At 55.6% G+C, this 23350-nt stretch overlaps 2 protein-coding genes and 3 long non-coding RNA genes across 8 annotated transcripts; 3 read left to right on the top strand and 2 right to left on the bottom strand.

The window, feature by feature from the left end:
- Nucleotides 1-819: 819 nt before the first annotated feature.
- On the top strand, nucleotides 820-12917 carry LOC140843921 (large ribosomal subunit protein uL3-like). Of its 4 annotated transcripts, none has more exons than XM_073214451.1 (12): nucleotides 820-1082; nucleotides 2449-2635; nucleotides 3762-3930; nucleotides 5033-5168; nucleotides 6413-6599; nucleotides 6693-6853; nucleotides 7042-7143; nucleotides 7618-7713; nucleotides 7944-8063; nucleotides 8311-8843; nucleotides 10938-11052; nucleotides 12070-12917. In XM_073214451.1, the coding sequence occupies exons 1-10, from the start codon at nucleotides 972-974 to the stop codon at nucleotides 8389-8391; spliced, it is 1350 nt and encodes a 449-aa protein (XP_073070552.1). In that variant the 5' UTR covers nucleotides 820-971; the 3' UTR covers nucleotides 8392-8843; nucleotides 10938-11052; nucleotides 12070-12917. The 4 variants fall into 4 exon arrangements, with proteins under 4 accessions (XP_073070552.1, XP_073070551.1, XP_073070553.1 ...); XM_073214450.1 differs by having other exon boundaries at nucleotides 2449-2641; XM_073214452.1 differs by lacking the exon at nucleotides 820-1082 and adding an exon at nucleotides 1818-1956 and having other exon boundaries at nucleotides 2449-2641.
- Nucleotides 1303-7714, bottom strand: LOC140843924 (uncharacterized). Its single transcript, XR_012121836.1, has 3 exons — nucleotides 6989-7714; nucleotides 3731-4067; nucleotides 1303-2119 (listed from the first exon to the last, which is right to left on the bottom strand). It is a non-coding gene; the product is annotated as an uncharacterized lncRNA (long non-coding RNA).
- Nucleotides 8709-12917, top strand: LOC140843923 (methionine-R-sulfoxide reductase B1-like). Its single transcript, XM_073214460.1, has 4 exons — nucleotides 8709-8843; nucleotides 10477-10625; nucleotides 10938-11052; nucleotides 12070-12917. The coding sequence occupies exons 1-4, from the start codon at nucleotides 8789-8791 to the stop codon at nucleotides 12099-12101; spliced, it is 351 nt and encodes a 116-aa protein (XP_073070561.1). The 5' UTR covers nucleotides 8709-8788; the 3' UTR covers nucleotides 12102-12917.
- A 44-nt stretch (nucleotides 12918-12961) lies between these two features.
- Nucleotides 12962-14807, bottom strand: LOC140843925 (uncharacterized). The gene is made up of 3 exons (XR_012121837.1): nucleotides 14697-14807; nucleotides 14299-14378; nucleotides 12962-13321 (listed from the first exon to the last, which is right to left on the bottom strand). It is a non-coding gene; the product is annotated as an uncharacterized lncRNA (long non-coding RNA).
- Nucleotides 14808-15324: 517 nt separating this feature from the next.
- On the top strand, nucleotides 15325-17229 carry LOC140843920 (uncharacterized). Its single transcript, XR_012121835.1, has 3 exons — nucleotides 15325-15523; nucleotides 15642-15788; nucleotides 16608-17229. It is a non-coding gene; the product is annotated as an uncharacterized lncRNA (long non-coding RNA).
- The last annotated feature ends 6121 nt before the right edge of the window (nucleotides 17230-23350 follow it).

The raw sequence follows: 23350 nt of genomic DNA, 5'->3' as shown, positions 1-23350 counted from the left end.
CTGGAACGCCTAGTCTGTGGGGGCGCTGGTCTCGGTGAAGGAAACACCCCCAATCACTTCATAGGTGACAGACACAGGAGCAGGTAAACCACGCATTCCGATCCGATGGCGTGCAGGCACGCGCCAACTGCACAAGCGATCAAGGTGAACACAGCTGGGCTTTCCTGGAGAATTCAGGCGGGGAGAGCAAACGAGTAACACCACAAAGTCAACAACTAACACAAACTACCAAATGTCCTACTCTTACAGGAAGCCTTCCTGGGTTGCCCATTCCCTATGGCCTTCTCTGGGCTCCGCTGTGTTTGCTAGAACCCTCATAGACTGGCTGGTGTTAGCAACCTGGGGCATTGCCCAGGTCTGAGCAGGGGCAGGGCTTGCCCTCGGGGCCCCCACCCATAGGGAGAGGCTGTTCCTGCCTTGGACACGGGGTGTTCTGTTCTGGTTCTGATGGTTCCATCCTGGCTCTGAGCATCGTCCTACCCCTGGTGCAACTCACTGCCCAGGACCCTGCTGGCTGCCTTCGGTGATCTGCATACCTGGCATTGCCCTTGTCCAATACCAGATATGATGCTGGTCACCTCCTGCCCAGAGGCTGGGGCCAGGGACACAGAGCCATCCACTCAGTAGATGCACGGCCTCTGGAATCACAGAGGGGTCAAAGCTTCGCATCATGAACTCTTAGAAACACACCCTGTCAGACCCAAAGAATTGTGCTGTTGGCCTGCAACAATGGCCTGAACAAGGGGACCCAACAGAGGCAGACCCGATGGAGCTGCTGCAGTCGCCATGAACTGAACTGACAAGTGTGAGCTTGCCCACCAGAAGAATACGAGAGAGCACGGTACGCGGTTAAGGGAAAGTGACCAGGTGATGGCTTTCTGCGGGGCACCATAGCAGAGGGGCTTGGAGCTCAGGCAGCGGAGCCGAGAAAGACAAACGAGAAGGAAGGACCAAAGCAGCTTTGTGGCTCCATGTCCCTCTGGCCATTGGCTGGTGTGCCTGGAGCCAGTCCCGCCACACGGAGCATCTTGGGCCGCTCATGGGTCCCAGCTCTGATGGACTCCTTGGGCCTTGAATCTGAGGTGGGTCTCTTCTGTGCTGTCTTCCTTCAGGTAGCCTCTCTCCCACTGGACCCTTCCTGGGGGTGAGGGGGTTACCCCTTTCCAGTGACTTTATTCGTATGGGGCTCAGCCCAAAGCATATAAGTACCTTTAATTCAAAAACAACATCAAAAATAAATTATTGTAGAATTTTAGTAGCATCAAGCAGTGCGAAATCCACACACCCTCAAAAGACATCTTAGGCCTATAGAATGGGTTCTGCAACTACAGAATTTTATAATCATAGACTCTTTGAATCAAAAAAGAAGAGTTTTAATCTCTTTTTTATTCAAAACTGAAGTTCATAAAAGTATCTGAGTGTTTTTGGATCATACCTATTAGAGTCAAGGGCTCTTCATGGTGAATCACGACCCAGGCAGTGTCATCCCTCCCCGCCCCCACATCTGTCCGGTTCAGGCTCACAGCCTTCAGACAGGACAGGAGGTCCCTCCGCCTCAGTGCCGGCCGCCTAGACTGAGGCCCTCCTCTCAGCAGCCGCCTGGGTTCCTTGACCCCCTACCAGGCAGGCCAAGCTGTCCACTTCCTGGAAGGGTCACGTGAGGCAGAAAACAAAGTGGGTGTGACCCAGTCCCCCAGTCCCAGAGCCCTTGAAAGGAGTGCCAGCCTTATCTCAATGTCCCTGCTCCAGGCTGCCCATCTGATGCCCCACTTCATCCTGCCCTGGGCCAAGCCTGTTTCTGGCACCAGAGACGGTGCCTACCACAGATGACCTAGCTCTCCTGCCAGGGGCTAAATCTGGGATCTGGCTTCTGTATGTCCTGGCCCTGCCACTCGACCTCCGGAGCCTGGTGGGGAGGCCCCTTCCCTTCCTGACCTGCAGGGACCCGCCACCATGGTCAGTGGGCTGGGGGTGCTGGAGCCGGAGCAAGCCGGCCTCCTGGGGAAGGGCAGGTGGGCCTCCGGAGTCTCTACCAGCAGGGATGGTCCTTGGTCCTTGGTCCTGTGAGGCAGTAGGTGATTGGAGAAGACAGCAGGGGCCGGAGCTCTGGCTGACAGGCCTAGAAGGGGCAACAAGGTGGACAGATGGCAGCGGACCCACCATAGTCCTTAGCCCCAGTGGGGGCCTGCCCTTTCTGAGCCCAGCCAGGCCAAGCCCGCTGAGGCAGGAAGTCTGTGGGTGAGGAAAGCCTGGTGCTGCCTCTGTCCCTGTGACACTGCCCCTGGGCAAACCTTCCCCTCCTCTCCTGTAAGCAGATGGAGGCCCTGCAGACCACAGGGCTTCAGTCTGGTGTCTCTAGCCCGCTCCTCCAGCTCTGGGAGCTGAGGCCATGCAGCTGACCCCACCAGGGAGACACCAGGTCTGACCTCCTTCCCCTCTGGCACCCAGTCCCACAGGAAGTTCTCTGCCCCTCGGCATGGACACCTGGGCTTCCTGCCCCACAAGAGGAGCCGCCGGCACCGGGGCAAGGTGAAGACGTGGCCTCGGGATGACCCCAGCCAGCCTGTGCATCTCACAGCTTTCCTGGGCTACAAGGCTGGCATGACACATACTCTGAGAGAGGTGCACCGGCCAGGTCTCAGTGAGTGGGCGCAGGGGACCTCAGGGGTGGGTGGAGCGTCCCTGAGCACCTCCAGCTGTGCCTGGGCTCCAGGAGGGGACACAGCCGCAGAGGGCGAGGTCCTGCCAGTGAGGATCAGTCAGCATGGCCCACCATCAAGCGCTGACCCCTGGCCAACCCTCGAGGTGGGTTCTGCCATTGCCCCCAGTTTACAGGTGAGGAAACTGAGCAGTTATGAGACTTGGCAGCGGCCCGGTTAGTGAGTGTTGGAGCTGGGATTCAAGGCAGTGCCCAGGATACTTTTTGTTTTGAACTTACTGCAGATTAGCATGCGGTTGGGAGCAATAGACCCTTCACCCAGTTCCGGTTCCCCAGTGGGAATGTCTTATAAAACAATGGTGCTATGTTGGCAGGATGTTGACATACATACAACTACCCATCCTGTTTAGGTTTCCCCAGTGGCATGTGTGCATTTCATTCTGTGCGGTTCTGTCATGTGTAAATGTGGGGACCCAACACCTCAGAAAACCATCCCCACAGGGGCCCTCCTGGTGCCCCTCTGGAGCCAAAGCCACCTCACCCTTCTGGCAGCCCCTTGGCTGCCCTTCTTCTCTCCTAAAAACATTGTTTAAACACATACCTCTTTCCCATTGTATCAGTCTTAGTGGTGACAGCTGTCAAATCATGGGTTTTGGACAAGTTACAGGCTTTTTTCTAGAACTCTCCAACATACATTCATCATTGTTAAAATAGAATGCTTGTCCACGCTCCACTACAGGAGGCCCAGCTCTACCCCTTGGGAGGTGCTGCCTGGCTGCTGCTCTCCTAGTCCATTCCTGGAGGGCCTGGAGGGGGAAACTGAGGCAGGGAGCGGTGAGGCCTGGCCTGAGGTCTTAAGAGTCAGCACGGGCCACCTGTCGGGGCCTGACCAGCAGCTACTCCATGCCCAGGGCAGAGTGGGGAGACGAGGGGCAGGGAGTGAGCAGGCTGAGGGGCATGAGGCTCTGTCCCCAGCAGCCCTGGGCATGGCCATCCGTCCCCCCTCAGGCAGAAGGGGCTGCAGCTGGCCCCTCCCCTCTGTCCCCTTCCCCATGGGCCCCAGGGGCCCACCTCTATGCCTCTGTCTCTGGGTCTCTTCCAGAGATTTCCAAGAGGGAGGAGGTAGAGGCGGTGACGATCGTGGAGACACCGCCTCTGGTGGTGGTGGGCGTCGTGGGCTACGTGGCCACCCCTCGAGGCTTGCGGAGCTTCAAGACCATCTTTGCAGAACATCTCAGCGACGAATGCCGCCGCCGCTTCTACAAGGACTGGTGAGGCTGCCCTTGGCAGGACCATGGGGCCGAGCAGGCCCTGAGCTGCAACGATGCGTGTGGGCAGGCAGGAGAAGGGTCAGCTGTGCAGAGCTCCGGGGCTGATTGTTTGTCACTGAGAGATGAGTCCTAGAGCGCTGGAGAGGAAATGGGGAGAGAGGAAAAAGAAGCAAGTATTCTAATTCTCAGAGTCATTTAAGGGACTAATTTGATGGAATGTCAGAGTTGGCTCCAAGCTTCCCAGCACCCAGGGTAAAAAGGGAAAACAGCCAGCTGACAAGCTCTTCTCATCAGAAGGAAAAGCATTCTTGGGCCTCAGCTCTTCCCGGGCAGTAAGTCCTGAAAGGGGAGGCCCTCCTGCCTGAGGAACCTCACTGACACCCCCTCTTGTGGAGGCAGAGACACAGCCCAACCCTGTGGGAGGTGACAAGCTTGGGCACCAGAGCCGTAGAGGGCTGTGAGACCACAGGCCAGCTGGCTCACCTCTCAGAGCCATGTGTCTCCTCCCACACACATCCCAGACACCATCAGGTGGAGATGGAGGGGTCCCTGTGGCATGGGGCTGCTCTGGGGCTGGGGAAGCGGTGGTGTGCAGACCTTAGCACAGAGAAAGTGCTCAGCAAACACTAGCTGGCCTTGTTCTCATTGTTTCCATTGTTATCAGTTTACCCCGTGTCCAGGGACTTTGACCTTTGTGAACATTGTTTCATCATCTGTAGAATGGGGGTAATAATGTCTGCCTTCCAGAGGGCTGGTGAGGTGAGTCAGGAACAACGTGGCTGGGTGTCTGGCCGGTGCCAGCTGTTTGCTGCAGAAGTGGGGTCAGTAGCTGTAGCAGTGTGGGCAGGTGCCTCTGGGGGGCGAGCGATGCCGTTTCCCAGCGCTCCTGAACATCTGCCACTCACTCTCAGGCCCTGGGAGGCAGGGGTGCCCACTTTAGAGGAGGAAACTGAGGCCTAGAGGAGGAGCAGTCTGTGCGTAAAGGGAGAGACTGGACCCAGCCCAGAGGAGGGTCCAGCAGGGGCCTCCGCTAGGAGGCTCGGAGGAAGGAGGGGACATTTACTGTTTGAAGGCCCTTCTGAGCATCCCCTGCGTGGCTCAGGCACAGGAGCAAAAAGAAGGCCTTCACCAAGGCCTGCAAGAGGTGGCGTGACGCTGACGGCAAACAGCAGCTCCAGAAAGACTTTGCCGCCATGAAGAAATACTGCAAGGTCATCCGGGTCATCGTCCACACCCAGGTCAGGCCCCCACCCCTTGTCCATACTGGTGAGCCAGTCCACCCCTGGTCCCCTCCCCATCCTTCTTCCCTTCCTCCTCTGCCCCAGCTTCCGGGAGCCCCAGCAAATGTCAGCCTAAAAATACCACAAGTTCCGGGCACAGGCCCAAAGGGCTGGCTGACCAGCTGTGCGGGCCATCTGGCTACAATCCCAGGGATGGGATGCTGGGCGTCAGTGTGCTCTGAGGGCTGTGGGGCATCGGCTGTGCCCAGTGGTCAACCTGAAATGGCCTGAAGAGCCTGGATCTCCTGCCCAATGTCTGGTGTAGAGGGCCAGCTGCGTCCCTTTGGGTTCTGGCCTAAGTGTGTGTGAATCAGCGTTCACTGATGGGGTCTGGCCTGATGTGGGCTGGCAGGTTACCAACTGCTTATTCTGGGACAGTCCTTGGCGTCCTGTCATCAGGGCCCCTTCCCTAGGCTTGGAGAGCAGCACCTCGGCCCCAGGTACTCTCATGAAGGCCATTGTTTCCTGGTTACGTGCGTCACTGTCAGAGGCCCAAGTCCCTCAGCAGACAAGCAGAGCAGTCTACGTGCCCAGTACCCAGCAAGAGCCTTGCATGTAGTAGGCGCCCCATAGTCACCTGCTGTGCACTGTGCTGTCCCTGACGCGTCCCACAGCCTGAGCCTCACACAGTGGCCAGAGAGCTTCAAAGACCAGAATCAGATCGCATCCCCCTGACACTTGGAACAAAGTCCAGGCGCCCCCCTACCAGACCAGCCTGGGCTGGCGCTGCTCACCTCCAACTCCATCCTGCGCCGCTCTCCTCCCTGCTCACCTTTCTGTCCCACCAACTCTCCAGGATCTTCCCTGACACAGGGCCTTTGCACCCTCTGGCAGGGTCCCCTCTGCCCAAAAGCTCTCAGGTCTTCACCTGGTGGCTCCTGCTTGTTATTGGTGGCACCTCCTCACAGAGGCCCTCCCTTGATCAGTCTATGGGAAACAACTGTCCCCCGCCCCCCACAAGCATTCCTTCAGAACACCTGGCCCTCTCCAGGAATTTTCTCAGCTTCTGTCCCCCAGCTAGATGGTAGCTCCGTGAGGACTGGGACCCTATCTGCCTCATCCCGGGCTGCAGCCCCGGGGCCTAGCATAAAACATAGCCCATAAAGCAGACCAGAGCATGGAATGTCTGCTGGCGTCCCCAGCTGGCCACGCCGTAGCAGCAAGTGGGGCCCGGAACCAGCTGGCTGTGCCACGTCCTGCAGATGAAGCTGCTGCCCTTCCGGCAGAAGAAGGCGCACATCATGGAGATCCAGTTGAACGGTGGCACGGTGGCCGAGAAGGTGGCCTGGGCCCAGGCCCGGCTGGAGAAGCAGGTGCCGGTGTACAGTGTGTTCAGCCAGAGTGAGGTCATTGATGTCATTGCTGTCACCAAGGGCCGGGGAGTCAAAGGTAGGGTTGGGTGGGGATGGTGGCTTTGGAAGGCTACCTGGAGGGGGTGAAGGCCAGACTGGCCTCTCAACCACCAGCCTCTGCCACGTGCAGGGGTCACAAGCCGCTGGCATACCAAGAAGCTGCCTAGGAAGACCCACAAGGGGCTGCGCAAGGTGGCCTGCATTGGCGCCTGGCACCCTGCCCGTGTGGGCTGCTCCATCGCTCGGGCTGGGCAGAAGGGTTATCACCACCGCACAGAGCTCAACAAGAAGGTACATCTGTAGTCCCAGTGGTGGGGGGTCCTGTGACCAGGTCCCACCGGGTGGGGTGCATGACCCAGATACCACCTCACCACCCAAAGGCTCTGAGATGCCCCTGCCCCCCGGCACCTGGGTCTGCGCACATACCGCTGGCCCCAGAGGCCACCTGCTGCTCCCAATGTGCCCTGCTCTCCTGGCAGATCTACTGCATTGGCCGGGGGCTGCACATGAAGGATGGGAAGGTGGTCAAGAGCAATGCGTCCACCAGCTACGATGTGACCGAGAAGTCCATCACGCCGCTGGTGAGGGCAGGCAGCGATTTGGCAGAGGGGCCTGGTGAGCATGTGTGTGGGGTGGTGCCCTGTACCAAGAGCTCAGACACCAGTGAGCAGCTGCCTGGGCGGAACAAACCACTGTCGTCCCTGCATCTTCCAAGCCTCCTCTGCAGATGGCTTCTGCTCCAGCTGTCACAGGCGCGGAAGGCAGCAGCTCAGACGTGGCCTCGGAGTCACGTCGCCTGGGTTCACACCCCAGCTGTGGAATGTAATAGCTGTGGCTGGAGCAAGTGACTCCTCTGAGCCTCGTTTTCCCCCTGTACAATGAAGATTGTTAAATGAGATAATACTTGTAAAGGACTTAGGGTGTGGCTCAGTTGCCCCCTCATTAGTGATGAGGGTGTCGCCTCAGTTGCAGGCATGGGCTGGGAGTCCACCTAGGGCCCCCAGCTGCCCTGACTTGGCAGCCCCTGTTCTGGACCCTGACCCACTTCCCCACAGGGCGGCTTCCCCCACTATGGGGAAGTCAACAACGACTTCGTTATGCTGAAGGGGTGCATCGCCGGCACCAAGAAGCGGGTCATCACGTTGAGGAAGGTCAGCTCCCACCGGTGGGCTGGGGAGCTCGAACCCCATGGGCTGTGGTGCTTTGGGAGCTGGCCTGCTCTGTCCCTCCAGCCTGCTGTGAGGAGGGTGGGCAACGGGGAGGGCGAAAGGGAGGGGCTGTGGCAGGAACTGGGTGGGTGAACCTTCCTGGTGGACTGGAAGTGAAGGGAGGGGATGGTGGGGACCTCCACCTTGAGGCTGTCTTCTCCCACCACCCGCAGTCCCTCGTGGTGCACCACAGCCGCCGGGCCCTGGAGAATATTGAACTCAAGTTCATTGACACCACCTCCAAGTTCGGCCATGGCCGTTTCCAGACAGCCCAAGAGAAGAGGGTCTTCATGGTGAGCCCCCAGCCTCAGTCTCTGGGGCTCAGGCCCCACATCCCACCGGCCCGGGGTGGGGAAGCTGGGGCAGACGGGCATGGCGGGCACGCCTCCTGCACTGCTGCCCAGAAAGGGGCTTCGGGGAGCCCGGCCCTGGGAGCTGGGCCTGCTGGAAAAGAGGACGGGGGAGGGAGCCCGGCTCGGCGTGACCCGCGTGGCCGGCAGACCCCTGTGACCATCGCTGCTCCCGTCCCCCCTCCCCCAGGGTCCCCAGAAGAAGCATCTCGAGCAGGACAAACCGGCGACCTCGGGAGACTCGTCGGCTCCACGGGACGGGGGAGCCTGACGGGGGGCGGCGCGATCCCCGCCCACAGCCCCTAATAAAGGCCGCGGCCGCTCTGCCCGCCCCGTGTCGGAGTTGGGGGCACGGCCGGACGGCCCACCGCCGGAGGCCGGGGCTCAGCACGCGGGGCCGGGCGGGCGCAGGGCCTCGGGTCGCGGCCCGGGGGCAGCCCCGCCCGAGCGGCCGGGAGGCAGGAGAGGCGGGGCCTGTGGGGGCCGAAGCCGGAACCCCGGTCCCGGGGCGCGATTGGTCCGCGGCAGCGGCGGGTCCGCGGGAGGAGGGCCGTGCGCGGGGCACGTGATTGGCGCCCGGGGCGGGGAGGCTGGCGCAGGCCCGGGGGTGGGCGCCGGCAGCCGCGGGGCTGTCCCGGCGGAGGGCGCGCAGCGGCCCCCGCGGCGCCATGTCCTTCTGCAGCTTCTTCGGGGGCGAGGTCTTCCAGAACCACTTCGAGCCGGGTACGCCTCGTGAGCTCCTGGGACGGCAGCGAGGCGGGGGCGCGCGTAGGGGGAGCGCGCTGCCCTCGAGTGTGAATGCGGGCGAGCGTGGCGGCTCGGGGAGGGGCGCACCTGGGTAGAGGGGAGCGCGCAGGAGGGAGAGTCCGGGGTGCCTGGGGAGGGGAGAGGGGACCTGGAGAGAGGGGTCGCTGCCCTCGGGGAGGACGCGCACCGGGTGCGAGCTTGGCTGCTTCCAGGAGGAATCTGTGCGGCCAGGTCTTGGGGGCGCAGACGTCGCCGGGCGCGATCTGGATCAGGATCTGGACTTAAGAGGGACGCGGTGGAAAGTCTTGTTCAGGGGCAGCTCCTGTGGCTGGGCTGGCCCTCCTTGGGGCATCCCCCTGATGTTACCCCTGCCCTGTCCCCTCCCGGGTTGCAGGGACCACGTCCCGTTCCTGTATAAATGTACCCACCTGGGTGCCTCACCCACCTGCCCGCGATTCCTGGTTTCGGTAACCAGGAGTGCTACAGGGCTACGAACCGCCAGTGGAGTTTGGCCAGTGGAGTTTGGCCAGACAGCCTGGGCAGGGTGGGGTGGTTGGGGCATGGCCAGCCCTCAGCCCTGGCTCCCGCCTTTGAGAGGCCCTGGAAAGGACTAATTTGGTAAAAACATGCCCACAGGCAAGACTAGAGCAGTGACCCTCGGGCAGATCTGTTGGGTGTGAGTGCCCTAGGGGGCTGGGCTGTGACCCCAGGCATCTGTGAGGGCCAGCTGTGATGTAGGTCCCTCTGGGCAAAGCTTCTCCTGAGACCCTGTGGCCCTGGGACCCTGGGCTGTCCTCAAGCTGCTCTGCAAAGCCGGAGCTGTCCTCCTGCTGCTGGCCCTGGTCCCCCTTATTGGTAGAGGCTGAGTTGTTCACAGACTGCGGGGCAGGTGTTCACAGACCCAGGCCAGGCGGTAAGTGACGGGTATTCCTGGAGGGGCTCCCACGCAGTTACCTGTTCTGCAAGTCAGTTTTGCAACTTTTTTCTTTTCTCCCACTGGAGTGATCTTTTGGGGATGGGTACAAGCCTATCCTTCCTGGTCCTGTCTTTCTGGGCCCCCTGGCTGGCCCCGGAGGCCTTTTTGCCATTTTCGTCTCACATGGAGGGCAAGCTGGTGTCTGGGTGTCCAGCTCAAGGCTTTGCCGGGCAGCAGGGCTGGCCACTTGGAGGGGCGGGGGTAGGTGGCTCTGCTGGCCACATCAGAGCCCCTCCCGAGTGGGGCCTGCGGTGAGGAGTGCTGTGTCATCACCGGGCTGCCTGGGCTCCTTCCTGGTGCACACCCCCTAGCTGAGACTTTGGCATCACTAAGCCTCAGCTTCCTCATCTGTGAAATGGAAAGGTCTGCACTGCAGGGCTGTTGAGAAGAGCCCATGTGAAATGTGGCTGTCCTGGTCTCTGGCACATGCTAAGAACCATGGGATGTGAGCTCAGTGGCGTGCCTTCCCCACAGAGCCAGGGTGCAGGCCTGAGGGTGGTGCGCTGGGTGTGGGAGGGCACACAGCCACTGCTGACAGCGAGGACCACGCTGCCCTCGGGGCCGAGGATGTGGGAGCTCGCTCCGCACAGGCCGAGCTGATATGCCCGCTTTCCCTCTCCTCACACCTCCCAGGCATCTACGCTTGTGCTAAGTGTGGCTATGAGCTCTTCTCCAGCCGCTCCAAGTATGCCCATTCGTCCCCGTGGCCGGCCTTCACTGAGACCATCCACACTGACAGTGTGGCCAAGCGTCCGGAGCACAATCGGCCTGAAGCCTTAAAGGTGGGGGCAGCAGCAGAGTCAGCAAGGGGTGTTGGCCAGGGAAGGCCCAAGGCTGACCACCCCCTTCTTCCCCCCACCAGCTCTGGGGGCTTAGAGTCCATCCTCAGCCTCAGCCAGGGAAGCTGCCCCCACAGACTATCAGGAGAGCCCGGGTCCTGGTGGGAGCAGGAGAAAAGGACGGCCTCTGTGTGCAGGCTGTAGGGTGGAGGCCCACCCCTCTGGCTGGCGGTCACCTCGGGAAGGGGTGTGTGGGGTCACCATCTGCTGGTGGCAGGAGGGGCCGCAGCTGCTGCTCTTCCATGGTCTTCCCAGGTGTCCTGTGGCAGGTGTGGCAACGGGCTGGGCCATGAGTTCCTGAACGACGGCCCCAAGCGGGGGCAGTCCCGCTTCTGAATATTCAGCAGCTCTCTGAAGTTCATCCCTAAAGGTGAGATTGCCTTCTGGCAGCTGGCACAGGCCTGCTGTGCATTTTAGGTGCCCAGGGTGGGGGGCACACTGTTTCTGTCCACAGTGACAAAGCACGAGGGCACCAAAGCACACCACCCAGGACCTGCCCAGGGCCACCCCACGATGTGGCCGGAGGACAGGGCTGAGGGCTCAGATATCCTGCATCCCGCTCCTGTCGGCAGTGTGCTTGTTACTGGTGTCCCCGCCCTCCGTAAGTAGAGCGGTCCAGTGAAGCCTTTCATAAGCCGAATGGCATAAAGCCAAGACTATCCCCTGCTTACTGGAAGTTCCCCTTACAACGCTTCGCTTTTAGGGAAGACCTACCTTAATATCTGCTTTTGCGAGCTGAGAGAATTCTGAAGAGGATTTTGCTTCTGTGAAAAAAGCTATTGGCATACTAATGTAGGTCCTCCACAAAAGTGAGGTGTGGAAAGGGGACTTCAGGGAAGCAGGGGCTTCCTGTGCTGGCGGTGTGTCTTAGGGAGCTATTTGTCATTTCCATGCGTTCTCACCTGAGCTCAGCCTTCTCTCTGGCCCTTTGCTCTCCTGCTCACACACAAATGCTCACCAATCACCACCTGTCTACCTGCACACCCAGCCGCCCTCTGAACTCAAATCCACGCTTTGTAACTCAAATCCCAGCTCATCGCTTGCTGCCACAGGCCTGGCTGGCCTCTGACCTCAGATGTGTCCCCTGTGAGGGGGGGCTGCTAACAGCACTTCGCTGTCCTCTGCAGGGTTGGGAGAGTGCCCGCGTGTGGTCAAGCTGTGATAATGCTTTCGCCCTTTTGTACAGTCATCTGTTCTCCTGGTGTGGGTTCTCCTGCAGATCTCAAGGAACACAATGGGGCACACGGACCCCCCACAAGCTGAGCGTCTGGGTCCTCTGGCCCGCCTGCCTGCTGGCTGGAGTAGGAGCAGGGTAGCTCAGGGAACGGTGTCTGAGGCTTAAGTTAGTGGTGACTTGTTTATCTCTCCACTCCCTCCTCTATTTCAGGCAAAGACACTTCTGCCTCCCAGGCGCAGTAGGCAGGAGCCCACACCCTTTCCAGGTGGACACCACCGTGGCCACACTCCAGTGGCCCACCTTGGAACGAACCGGAACCCCAGACATTCAGGTCGGCGGGTAGCTGAGACATCAGGAAGGATCCCAGGGCCTTGGCTCTGTGCTGGTTCTCCTTGAGAAAAGCCCTGGTCTGCCATCAACAGCCTGTACCCTGCTGCCAGAATGGGCCTGGAGGACCCAGCTGTCGGCTCATCTTAGCCTCCTGCTCACATGGGTCTCCAGGGGGTGGGCTCTAGGCCCAGCCATCTTAAGTCCACTGCCCCCTCCCTGCTTGTCTGGATTCACCCCTGTGGGGCGCAGTACTAAGGTGGGCCCCAGCCCTTGCCAAAGCTCATGTCCATCTTCTCCAGGCTGCACTAGAAGGCAGAATAATACAAGGGGGCCCAGCCAGCCACTCCAGCCCCGGTCACTATATGATTCACTCTGGTTAAACCCTTCTAGGCAACCAGAGTGGTGATAACCTGTGACCCACTTGGAGGGCAGGCCAGGGTCACACAGCCCTGGTTTCTCAGTTACGTGACATCCTGAGCCTGTTTCACAACCTATGCGGGTGCAGCTTGCCTCACTTGGGCTTAAGAAAGCAGCTCTTACTCCATCACCTTGACTGCACCAGGCTGAGGAGCTCAGAGCCCCCAGCCTACAGGGCACACCATCCCGGAACTCAGAGACATGCCTTATTGCATATGCTCGGAAGCTCTTCCAGAAGGGCGGTTGATGCTGAAGCCCTCCCATCTTGAGCCCTCTCTGGAGCAATCAGATCAATAAATGGATGAAACCCAGGCCTGCCATCTTTATTAACACCATAAGGGATGCCAGGGCCTGGGGGCCCGGCTTTGCACAGTTTTGTTTGCTGCACAAACATTTAGTGAGCATCTGCTCTGTGCCAGGTTCCCACCTCATGCTGGGAGTGCGGCCATGAGGAAGACAGACGAGGTTGCCAGCAGGTCTGACGGTGCAGGTGGGGAGGCAGTAGGTTCGCGTGGGGTGATGGTTCTGGCCGTGAATAACTTTGGCAGAGTAATGATGCTAGAACGTACTTGGGCCCCAGTGGTCAGGGAGGACATCAAGGAGGGGTCACCCCAGCTCCACAGTGACGGGAGAGGAGCCAGCAGAAGAGCTTCCTGGGCAGGGGTCCAGCTTGTGCAAAGGCCCTGTGATGGCAGCAGGTCAGTGTGCCCAGGCCCTGCAGGGGGAAGTGCAAAGTCAGCCCCTGAGGACTCACACTGTTCTCTGAAAGACCTAATGATTCTGTCAGTTTATATTGATGGAAATCCAGGGAATGTGGGTGGGAATGGGCATTAAGGGATGGGATGATGGTGGAAGGAATATAAATTTGTATTAGGCTGAATTTATCGATAGGGGCTCACTAAGAGATCCTGAACTTAATGTTGGTGCTCATGGGATGAGAAAGGGCCTGACAGTTTGATCGGTCAGTCAGCGGAAGCGTGAACCAAGAAAGGTGGCCCAAGGGACAGGAGCCAAAATTCCAGACCTGCCTGTGTAATACAGGATGGGATCAAAGGCTTAGGGAGGCTGAAATGCTGGGAGGATCTCATTTAAGGCCGGCCCACCCACCAGGGAGGGTCCAGGGGTCACACTCACTGGGATGATGAGGAGTTAATGTGGGGGGGGAACCCAGCATCCGACCCTGGGGAGTCCGGCCCTGCGCACTCTGGGGCCCGGCCTGCCAAGGAGGGGCCAGCGAGGCGGGAGCTAGCGCCTCCGGGCGGTAGCGCTCCAGGACCCGGGACAGAGGAGATCCCGGCCTGGCCCCGCCCATGTCCTGGCCCTGCCCACGCCTCCCTGAAACTGGCCCCGCCCAGGTTTACCCTGTCCCTGACAGGCCCCATCCCAGCCGTAGCCCCGCCCTCCTTCCAGATTGGTCACGCCCATGTGAGCCACGCCCCGTACTGGTCCCGCCCCGAAAACTACCAGCCTCGGAAGAACTCCCCCCAAAGCCCCCCTCCCAATCTCGTTCCGCTTCCAAGCAGACCCTTGCCAAGCCCATCCCCGCCCCTCCTAGTAGAGTTTACCTTCGGCCCCTTCCCTTACTCGGATCTGAGCCCCGCCTTCCCCGCTGGTCACCGCCCAGTGCCCCCTGGCCCGCCCGAAGCCCCGCCCGCTCACCGCTCTCTCCGAGTCCGCGTATGGAGCTCCTACCAGGTGTTGGGCCTTCCAGGCACAGGGCAGTCTTTGTGGAACAAAACAGGCAAAATCCTTGCTCGCGTGTTGTTTTCATTCTGGAGGGGAAGCAGACGTTAAATAAATAAGGCAGATACATAGTAAATGAGATGGTAAAAAACACCAAGGAGAAAAATATAGGCAGTGAAGCGTTTCAAGAAGCCAGGGGAGTGAGGGTACAATTTAAAACAGGATGGATTGGGGGCCTCCCTGGGAGGGTGACACTTGACATCATCCTCATTTTAGCTCACATCCAAAGCCTTCTAACCCTCCCAGGATCTCCAGGGACCAAGCCTCTCTCCCAGGCCCTCCCTTCCCATTCCCCATGTGTTCCTTCGGCCTGGGGGAGCCAGGAAGCTGGCTCTGAGCAGCCTCACCATTGTGTATGCATTCATTCGACTTTCACGGAGCACCTACTATGTGTCAGAACTGGGGGACATCACCCATTCTCCAGGGGGAATCAGCCAGACAGAAACGCCTGCCCTTGCGTGGCCTGCAGTCCTGGGCAGGAAGAGGGTGTCCAGGGAGACAGAGCGCCCGTTAGGAAATGTATCGTTGCATCTTGTGATAACGACCCCGTTTGTGTCCTTCCTAGCAGGTGCACATCCCTTAATCATTTGTATTTGTTCACTGTATTTATTTGTGGGTCATTGAGGGTCTCTTCCGGGAGACTGTGAGCTCCGAGAGGGCAGGGACCATGTCTGTGTAATTCATCTGCCCCCGGGTGCGCAGGAGTTGACTGGGGAGCTGGCACACAGTAGGTGCTCAGTGCGTTTTCTTGATTAAGATGACCAGGGATGGAAATGGAGCGCAAAGTTCCCATCCCTGCCACAAGGTGGCAGCAAATGACAGCCCCTGACTCCTGCGTCGCCCCTAGAAGAGGAAGGCGAGAGACGGGCTCCAGGGATGTTTCGCTGTACCCCGGGGTGGTCAAGGAAACTCGCAAGCCTCTCCTGAGCATCGGTGCAGGGCTCGAGGAGGGCGCGAACACTCAGCTCTTGTTGCAGCACGGAAGGCCTTAAACCGGCACAGAGTGACCGCAGGACAGGATGTTCACGCCTGGAAGGACGGGGCGGAGCGTCCAGCTCCCGGGGCCGCCCTCAGCGGACTGCAGGGTAACGGGAAGGCTCCCGAGTACCGCTCCGAGGGGCCCAGGAGCCCGCCCGTTAAACACGCCGCCCAAATGGTTCCTGTAGGTGGACAGGTCTGACTGCGGGCCGGCGCATGTGAGGGGTTCTCCCAAGCGCCTGGGGGTCCCAGAAGGCTTCAGAGAGCAGCCTTCCTGGGTAACCGTGCCCCCACGTGTGTGTCCTCCGCCGCAGAAGGTGACAGCGCGGGGAGCAGGAACGGGCGTGGGAGATGCAGCGAGCGGGGCACAGAAGAGCCTGGAGGAGAGGGGAGAAGCCCGGAGGCTGCGGGGAGGCGCCGGGTTTCCTGGACACCAGCAGCGTCTCCCCTGCCCCCAGCCGGTGAGGACGTGACCCTGGGTGGGGGCGGAAGGGTGTGACAGCCGGGTGGGTGCAGGGTGCCCGGAGTAGAAAATGCGGCCCAGAGGGAAGGGAGAACCTAGCTCCCTCTCCCTCCAGCCCAAGGGAAGCCAACTGATAGCCCCGCCTACCACGTGTTACCTATTATGAGCGCTGCACTTACCAAGTATTCTTGCCTTTTATTGAGCACTTATTCGGCACATGCTGCACCCGGCACTGTTCTAAGGCTTTACAAACGTTTACACATTTCAGCCTCAAAAATAACCCCTGTGGTGTTGAAAATGTTTTGGAACTTCAGAGAGCTGGCATTCGCACAACAGTGTGAATGCGCTAAACAACAGTGGATTGTACAAACTAAATGATAATTAATTTTACGTTATATGACTTTCACCTAAATCAAAACAGAGCAACGTTTAAGATCAAAGCTATTTTAATCCTCATTTTAGAGATAAGGTGACTAAGGCACAGACAGGTTGAGTAACTTCCCCAAGGTCACACAGCTGGTGAGGAATTCCAACGCAGGGCTCCGGTTCTCCAGTGCTTCTTGCCCCAGGGCTGCAGTGAAGTACCCAGAAGATGTGCCTTCTTAGTCTGAACTGCAGATACCCAGGCATCCTGGCCTTAGACTGAGAAGGTGCCAGAAAGACTCAGCCTCTATCTGCCGCCTCCTCCTTGCCCTGCAGGAATGACCAGGCCAAAGCTGCCTTCTGGGGAGGAGGTTTTTTGAAGACTCCTGAAGACAGGTAGAGGTTTCTATCATGCTAGTCATTTATTTACTGATCTCTTGTATTATTTCCTCAGAAGAGAAATATAATCAGTGTGGATTTCACTAATGGAACTCTTAGAGGACGCCTTTATTTCCAAGTTGTGGAGTTTGGTGGGGGCACCTTATCACATCTGTCGGTCAGAATACCTGAACAAGAGTGCCTGAGAGGTGTCTGTTGAAGAGGAGGAGACAAATATTCATCAGAAACATACAGATTTATCACATAATTTGGACAATTTTTACACAACATGGGTAGAGTGATGTGAATTAGTCCTTCACCTCTTTGAAAACGTGACCTTAGGCTAAAAAAAGAAAGTTCCGGATCTCTGCACAAATCTCTCCCTCTCACTCTTCACTGGCCATGCCCTGGTTCTGGCTGCAGGAGAGGTGTGATGGGTGAGGAGTGGGGCTACAGCGCCCTGAGCACGGTGGGGACCGGAGATGTCTGTCATCGCGGGAAGGTAGGGACAGGCATCAGCAGCTTCCGAGAGAAATGTTCACATAAGAAAATAATCTAAACCTCGGCTGAGTCAGGAGGAGTTACCCTGTGCCTTACAAACTCATGTTCTATTTTTACCCTAAGAAATGTACTTTACTAAATTTGAAGGTGAGGAAAAAAATCCTCCCTCACTGAATAAAACATCAGTAAACACAGGTGAGGATCTGTCCTCAATTGCTGGGGGCTACCAGGGCAGAGTGTGATCTGGCCTAAAACCGACTTCCCTCTAAGTTTACGTACTGAACACAAAATGTTATTCTAGTTTTCAAAATGGTAAATTAAAAATATTTGGCTGGCAGCTTTTCTTTCTAGCTTGACTGAGGTATAATTAACCTACCATAAGTTGCACATATGAAGTGTACATTTGATGAGTTCTGACACGTAGAGACCTGTGAAACCATCGCCTCAATCAAGGTAATGAATCACCCATCACCTGTGAAGTGTTACTTCCTGTCCCTTGGTACCCCCAGTTCCCCCGATCCCCGTGTTCCCAGGTGACCATGTGTGAGAAGCGGTGATCCATCCAGGATGAAGGCTCAGGCCTGGGGGTGTGAGGACAGCCAGAAGAGACGGCGGGCAATGTGGGAGAAGAGGCTCCCTGAGGAGGGCAACATCTGGCTGGCAGGTGGAATGCAGAAGAGGGGCAGGACTGGGCCCAGGACCCCTTTCCCTGGGGCGCGCCCTACAGGCTACTTGGTTGCCCTGCCCCCTCCGCACCCTGGAGCCTGTCATGGGCCTGTGGCTGGTCCTGTCTTCCTCCAGAACAGCACTCAGCCCATCTATTGCTGTCCGTCTCCAGAGCCACCGAGCAGCCTCCCTGGGCACCGGCCGCCCCAGAGTGCCTGCGTGGGGCTCCCACTGCACCCCTGGCTGGCTCCACCCTGGGCCTTGAGCTCCAGGACGCAGGCCAGGCTCCGCGTACTGTCATCCAGCCCAGGCAGAGCCCTCGGTGCTCAGTGAGGGCAGAACGCTGCCACAGACACATCTGGACCACCCTCCTTGGGAGGCGGGCCTTCTCGGGCCTCCTGACCTGTTCCCCAACCCTCTGATCTGGGCTGTCAACGGCGCTCCTCTGCAACCCCCACCGTTCACACAGATTACTGTAAAATATTGAAATACAGTGGCCGATAGAGGTGATCTCATCAGTAGGTGAGGGAAGAACAGATACTTTTGGGGAAACTGACTTCTTAAGTGGTAAAAATTAAGTGGGGTTCCTATCTCACACCACATTCAAACAAAATTCCAAGTGGATTAAAGACACACCAATAAAAGGAAAAACTGTGGAAATAGGTGGATATCCTTGAGACTTTGGATAGAGGATTTATTTACTTAATTTTATAAGTGTTTTTGAAATTCATAAAATACTTGGACGATAACAAGTGACACCCACATGTTCACCACCCCAGTTGACCAGATGTCTGTCTTTAAGGAAATGAATGAATGTCACAGCCAGATTTCTACCCTTTGTTCCTTTCCTCTTCTGTCACTATAATTCTCACTTTATTTTGGTACTTTCACTACAAATGAAAGTGTTCAAAAACAATATATGTCATTGACAATATGTCTTTAAACTTTGTAGAATGGTATATGCGGTACCTGTCCTGTAACGCTTCTGTTTTAGAAGTAGGCCCCATGGATGGTGTCGGTGTGGTTCATTCATGACATGGCTGCGTAGTGTCCCATCTGCAACTCAGCCATTCAGCAGGCTCTCCAGGGAGCCTGCCGCATCCAAGGTCCCTCCTGGGCCTGTGCACACTTCTTTTTGGAACGTACCAGGAGGTGGAAGTGTCAGGTTGAAGGACACCCCAACCTTCAGCTGTATTAGTGACGTGAATCCCCCACACTCTGCTGGTATCAGGCTTCAGTTTTACTGCGACTGGTGTCAAATGCTATCTTTACTTGTTCCTTTGATTACCAATGGGGCTGGACATTTTTGTGTGTTTATTGGCCACTTGAGTTTCCACCTCTAGAACAGCTTACTCATATTCATTGCTCATTTTTTCCATGGGGTTGCTCTTCTTTTACTGGTTTTTGAGGAATTGTGTATTCTGGAAACTAATCCTTTGTCAGTTTCGTCTGTTCTAAATACCTCATCTCAGTTGCTAAGGACTGAATTGTGTCCTCCCAATTCATAGTTGAAGCCGTAACTTCCAGTTCTATGCTATTTGGAGATGGGGCCTTTGGGAGATAATTAAGTTTAGGTGAGGTCACGCAGGTAGGGCCCGTGACGGGATTAGTGGCTTTATAAGAAGAGGAAGAGAGATGCTCTCTCTGCCCCGTGAGGGCACGGCTGGAAGCAGGCCCTCCCCAGAAGCTGGGAGGGGAGCTCTCAGCAGGACCAGACTTGTGAGCGTCTTGGTCGCAGCCTTCCCAGCCTCCAGATCTAGGAAAAGTAAATGCCTCTTGTTTTTTTTTTTTATTTTGATGCAGTAAGCTTTTACTCTTTTTTTTAAATTAATTTTTTTATTAAGGTACGATTGATATACACTCTGATGAAGGTTTCACATGAAAAAACAATGTGGTTACAACATTTACCCATATTATCAAGTCCCCACCCAAGCCCCAATGCAGTCACTGTCCATCAGTGTAGTAAGATGCCACAGATCCACTATGTGCCTTCTCTGTGCTACACTGTTCTCCCTGTGACCCCCCCCACCATGTGTACTAAACATAATACCCCTCAGTCCCTTCTCCCTCCCTCCCCACCCGCCCTCCCACACCCCTCCCCTTTGGTGCCACTAGTTCATTCTTGGAGTCTCTGAGTCTGCTGCTGTTTTGTTCCTTCTGTTTTGCTTCATTGTGATACTCCACAAATGAGAGAAATCATTTAGCATTTGTCTTTCTCTGCCTGGCTTATTTCACTGAGCATAATGTCCTCCAGCTCCATCCATGTTGCGGCAAATGGCAGGATTTGTTTCTTTCTTATGGCCAAATAATATTCCATTGTGTGTATGTACCACCTCTTCTTTATCCATTCATCTGCTGATGGACACTTAGGCTGCTTCCATATCTTGGCTATTGTAAAAACTGCTGCGATGAACATAGGGCTGCATATGTCTTTTTGAATCTGAGAAGTTGTATTCTTTGGGTATATATTCCAAGGAGTGGGATTCCAGGGTCAAATGGTATTTCTACTTTTAGTTTTCTGAGGAGCCTCCATACTGCTTTCCACAATGGTTGAACTAGCTGACATTCCCACCAGCAGTGTAGGAGGGCTCCCCTTTCTCCACATCCTCGCCAGCATTTGTTGTTCTTAGTCTTTTCCATGCTGAAATGCCTCCTGTTTAAGGTGCCCAGTGTGTATGGCATTTGGTTAAGCAGCAAGAGCAGACTAAGACACTAAAATACATCTACGATGTGTCTTTTGTCAAACAAAATGTTAATTTAAAAACACATTTTTTTCCTAATGTATAATTTATATAAAATTCACCCTCTGGACTGTACAGTTCTGTGGATTCTGACAGGCATGTACAGTTATGGAACCGCCATTAAACTCAAGTCATAAAACAGTTTCTTCACACCAACAAATCCCTCTCCCCCTGCCCCCCACTGATCTGATTTGTGTCCCTATACTTTTGGAGGGCTTACATTTTTATATGTTTACATTTAAACCATTCTCTTCTTTACTGGTCTGTGGTTTTGATTCTTGTGTAGAAATTTTCCTGCTTGAAAGTCATAAATATATTTTCTGACGTCTTTAAAAGTTTTAAAGTTGAGAATATGTTCAAAAATGACAGATCCGATAAAGGGTTGACATCCAAAATATTTAAAGAGCTCACGCACCTCAACAAACAAAAAGCAAAAAATCCAATTAAAAAATGGACAGAGGAGCTGAGCAGACACTTCTCCAAAGACGAAATTCAGATGGCCAACAGGCACATGAAAAGATGCTCCACATCGCTAATCATCAGAGAAATGCAATTTAAAACCACAGTGAGATATCACCTCACACCAGTAAGGATCGCTGCCAGCCAAAAGACAAACAACAACAAATGTTGGCAAGGATGTGGAGAAAGGGGAACCCTCCTACACTGCTGGTGGGAATGTAAACTAGTTCAACCATTGTGGAAAGCAGTATGGAGGTACCTCAAAAAGCTCAAAATAGAAATACCATTTGACCCAGAAATTCCACTTCTAGGAATTTACCATAAGAATGCAGCAGCCCGGTTTCAAAAAGACATGTGCACCCCCATGTTTATCACAGCACTATTTACAATAGCCAAGAAATGGAAGCAACCCAAGTGTCCATCAGTAGATGAATGGATAAAGAAGATGTGGTACATATACACAGTGGAATATTATTCAGCCATAAGAAGAAAACAAATCCTACCATTTGCAACAACATGGATGGAGGTAGAGGGTATTATGCTCAGTGAAATAAGCCAGGCAGAGAAAGACAAATACCAAATGATTTCACTCATATGTGGAGGATAAGAACAAGGAAAAAACTGAAGGAACAAAACAACAGCAGAAACATAGAACCCAAGAATGGACTAACAGTTACCAAAGGGAAAGGGACTGGGGAGGATGGGTGGGAAGGGAGGGATAAGGGGGGAAGAAAGGGGTCCTTATGAATAGCATGTATAATATGTGTGGGGGCACAGGGAGGGCTGTGCAACACAGAGAGGACAAATAGTGCTTCTATAGCCTCTTACTACGCTGATGAACAGTGACTGTAATTGAGTTTGTGGGGGTGACTTGGTGAAGGGGGGAGCCTAGTAAACATAATGTTCGTCATGTAATTGTAGGTTAATTATACCAAAAAAAAAAGTTTTAAAGTTTTATTTTCCACCTTTATGTCTTGACTACTCTGTAATTATTTTGCATCTGATGTGATATAGGGATGTAGTTGTGAGGTTTCTATACAGAAAACTGGCAGTGAGGAATAGTCCATCCTTTTCCTATGATTAGCAAAGCCAAGGAGAAAAATGATTGATGTGTCTGGCTACTCAGAATTAAAGATTTCTGCTTAATCCTTCCCAGAGACAGCATTTACAGAGGGGTCAAGGCAGGGAGAAGGTATTTCCAACATTTAAAACTGATGAGGGATTTTATCTAAAGAACAAGAGAACCCAACAGAAAAACAAGCTGTTGCTACAACTGGGCAGTTTGCAGATGTGAGATCCCAGTTGGTCAGTAAACATGGTAAGAAAAGCTCAGCCACTGTAGCATTCAATTAAGTTCGAGTAAGACAAGATGAGATGCCATCAGAACTTCATTGGACTAGCAAAAATGGGGGAAATCAAATGTTGTGTCTACTATAATTTTAGTGTCTTTCCTTGTTTTTTTAAATGCACCTTTAAAAAATAGATTTGTAATCAAATCACGCCTTGCCTGTCCTTCTCCCCGCCGTTGGCGGCCAGATCTTGTCCAGGTGATGGAGAGGCCCTACCCTGGGGAGACATGCCCCCCGCCCCCCTTGGAAGCTTTCTGACCCACAGGGCTGCGCCCCACAGCCAGGAACCTGCTGAGTCGGTCGCCTTGCTGCTTTCCACATTTCCACCTTTCCCCACAGGCCAAAGACCACCGGGCAGAGGGATCAAGGAGCCTCACCTGCTGGGACAGCTCCAAAGGGAGGAGTTCATCCCGAGTATCTTTCGAAAGGAACGACTCCTGGAGGGAGTTTTCACAGCCCCCCAGACCCGGCCGAGTGAGCGGCCTCCCACCCCGCCGTCTTCTGACGGCTGCCCTGCGAACTTGAAGGGGGCCCGGAGTGGGTGTGGGGGAGGGAGTGCAGGGGCTGTTTCCACGCAGCTGGATCAGCCCAGTCGGGATGTTACAGGGGAACATGTCCACAGGCCGCAAGGGGATGAGTGAGGCCTGAATGGCTGACAGGGAACTTTTCACTGTTAATGTTTCACGAGCAGAGCCTCTTGAACTGGTCCAGGCAGGGCGGTGACTGCTGCCCATGCGCAGGTTCCCCTCGGGGCGCACCCAGCCAGCCAAGGATCCGCCTGCTGTGGCCTCTACATCACCCGTGTTAACACCCGTGTTTAGGAAGAGTGACACATCGCTGTAACTACCTCTGGAAATGGTGTCTGGCCAGAGCATCAGCCCAATTTCAGGTGCTTGCCAGAACTGGAGACGATTTTTTCCCCTTTGTCTTCCTCATGCAAACATAAACTGAGAACAGAGTCTGGGGAGCGGGATCCCTCACCTTTCTTCTCTCAATGTCAACCTCACAAACTCTGGCACTGTGTGCCCTGGGATTTTGTTATGGGAGGTGACTCAGTTAACACAGCGCTCTTCACTGTACACTTGGAACCAGAGGTTGTTTCC

This window comes from Manis javanica, chromosome 10 (assembly GCF_040802235.1).
Source record: "Manis javanica isolate MJ-LG chromosome 10, MJ_LKY, whole genome shotgun sequence".
Taxonomy (NCBI): Eukaryota; Metazoa; Chordata; class Mammalia; order Pholidota; family Manidae; genus Manis; species Manis javanica.
This window is presented reverse-complemented; position numbering and strand designations above follow the sequence as displayed.

Excerpts from the sequence above, each read along its gene's own strand:
- LOC140843921 (XM_073214450.1), top strand. The coding sequence starts at position 972 with ATGTCCCTCTGGCCATTGGCTGGTGTGCCTGGAGCCAGTCCCGCCACA. Across the intron at positions 1,083-2,448 it reads CCTTGGGCCTTGAATCTGAG|TCCCACAGGAAGTTCTCTGC; the intron begins GTGGGTCTCTTC and ends TCTGGCACCCAG. Across the intron at positions 2,642-3,761 it reads GGTGCACCGGCCAGGTCTCA|AGATTTCCAAGAGGGAGGAG; the intron begins GTGAGTGGGCGC and ends GGTCTCTTCCAG.